This window comes from Pundamilia nyererei, unplaced genomic scaffold, assembly GCF_000239375.1.
Source record: "Pundamilia nyererei isolate P.nyererei 1_Seehausen unplaced genomic scaffold, PunNye1.0 scaffold00003, whole genome shotgun sequence".
NCBI classification, from domain to species: domain Eukaryota; kingdom Metazoa; phylum Chordata; class Actinopteri; order Cichliformes; family Cichlidae; genus Pundamilia; species Pundamilia nyererei.
Window position 1 is genome coordinate 3,635,829 of NW_005187404.1, and position 1,287 is coordinate 3,637,115.

The 1,287-nt window shown below is 42.6% G+C and overlaps 1 protein-coding gene and 1 long non-coding RNA gene across 2 annotated transcripts in view; both read left to right on the plus strand.

Annotated features, from left to right (window-relative positions):
- Positions 1-1,287, plus strand: part of LOC106455941 (von Willebrand factor A domain-containing protein 5A-like) — a 23,915-nt gene that overhangs the window by 3,454 nt on the left and 19,174 nt on the right. Inside the window, exons 4-6 of the mRNA XM_013910406.1 lie at positions 50-148; positions 243-372; positions 648-792. Coding sequence (XP_013765860.1) covers positions 50-148; positions 243-372; positions 648-792 — 374 coding nt within the window. The remainder of the gene's footprint in view (positions 1-49; positions 149-242; positions 373-647; positions 793-1,287) is intronic.
- LOC106455926 (uncharacterized) lies at positions 7-904 on the plus strand. The gene is made up of 3 exons (XR_001290375.1): positions 7-148; positions 243-551; positions 648-904. It is a non-coding gene; the product is annotated as an uncharacterized LOC106455926 (long non-coding RNA).

Here is a 1,287-nt window from a genome sequence, read left to right on the forward strand (position 1 = left end):
GGCAACAGTGCTAACCACCGTGCCACCGTGCTGGTCAAACTGGCTGCAGGACACAAGTTTGACAGAGATGTTGAACTGCTGATTTATTACAAAGATGCTCACCAGCCCACTGCTGTGGTGGAGGCAGGACAGGCCTCTGCTGAGCCGGGTGAGTGAAAATGAGTGAAGTTGTTTGCTGCAATTTGTTGGAATAAACAGTAAAAACTGCTTTGCGTCATTTTTCTGTCCCTTTCATTTTTCAGGCACTCTGATGGGTGATCCAGTGGTGATGGTGAGTTTGTACCCTGAGTTCCCCCAGTCTGTGATGTCTTCAGGGACGTCTTGTGGAGAGTTTGTGTTCTTAATGGATCGATCTGGAAGTATGGGCTATCAGTAAGAGTGAGCAGGAGGAAACTCATATGAGCTCTGCCAGGGTATCCTTAATACGTTATTACAGTCATAACATCTTTAATAGTGTCCCTCTCCGCTCTGCTGCTTCTGTTAAAGAACTTACCAATGGGCTGCTATTTCAACATTTACAGTTTTGGGTCCAGTTATGAACACATCTTCCTGTGAGTCTCTCCCTCGTATCAGTCAGCCCAACAAAAGACTTTCTGTTTTTGGTATGAAGTGCATGTAATTGTGTACTGATATTTATGTGAGGGCAGTAAGAGTGTGGAGTATAGCCAAGAGACCATGCAGGAGGCGCTGAAGAATGTTGATCACATGGAGGCTGATTTGGGAGGATCAGGGATGCTGGAGCCCCTCAAATATATTTACAACCAGCCTTGCATTCCCAGTCACCCTAGACAGGTAACATGCACAATGGCTCTAATTAATTTTCTGGGGACTTCTTGTAATCATAACCTTACTGCTTGCCTAACTCTTACCTTAACCTCCTAAGACCCGAGCTCTTTCATGGCATGCATTTTTAATTTCTCTTTATTATTTGGGCTGATTGGATGTAAAAACTGATGAATGTAAAAACAAAGAAATATCTTTTTACCTGATTTTGCTCTACAAGAGCCTGATAGTCACATACAAGGACATTCGTTTTGGCAGTATGGCCTCGTAAGTGGTATCAGGCCCTTGTAGAGCAAAATTGTGTATTGTGGTCTAGACAACCCAAAATGTCATGTCCACATATGTGGATGCCAAGTCCTAGGAAGTTAAAACAACCATTTTAGATTAGATTAGATTAGATAGAACTTTATTAATCCCTCGGGTGGGTTCCTCTGGGAAATTCGATTTCCAAAAAAGCACAGCACCGACAGAAGTTACAGAGTTACAGAATATTATATATATATA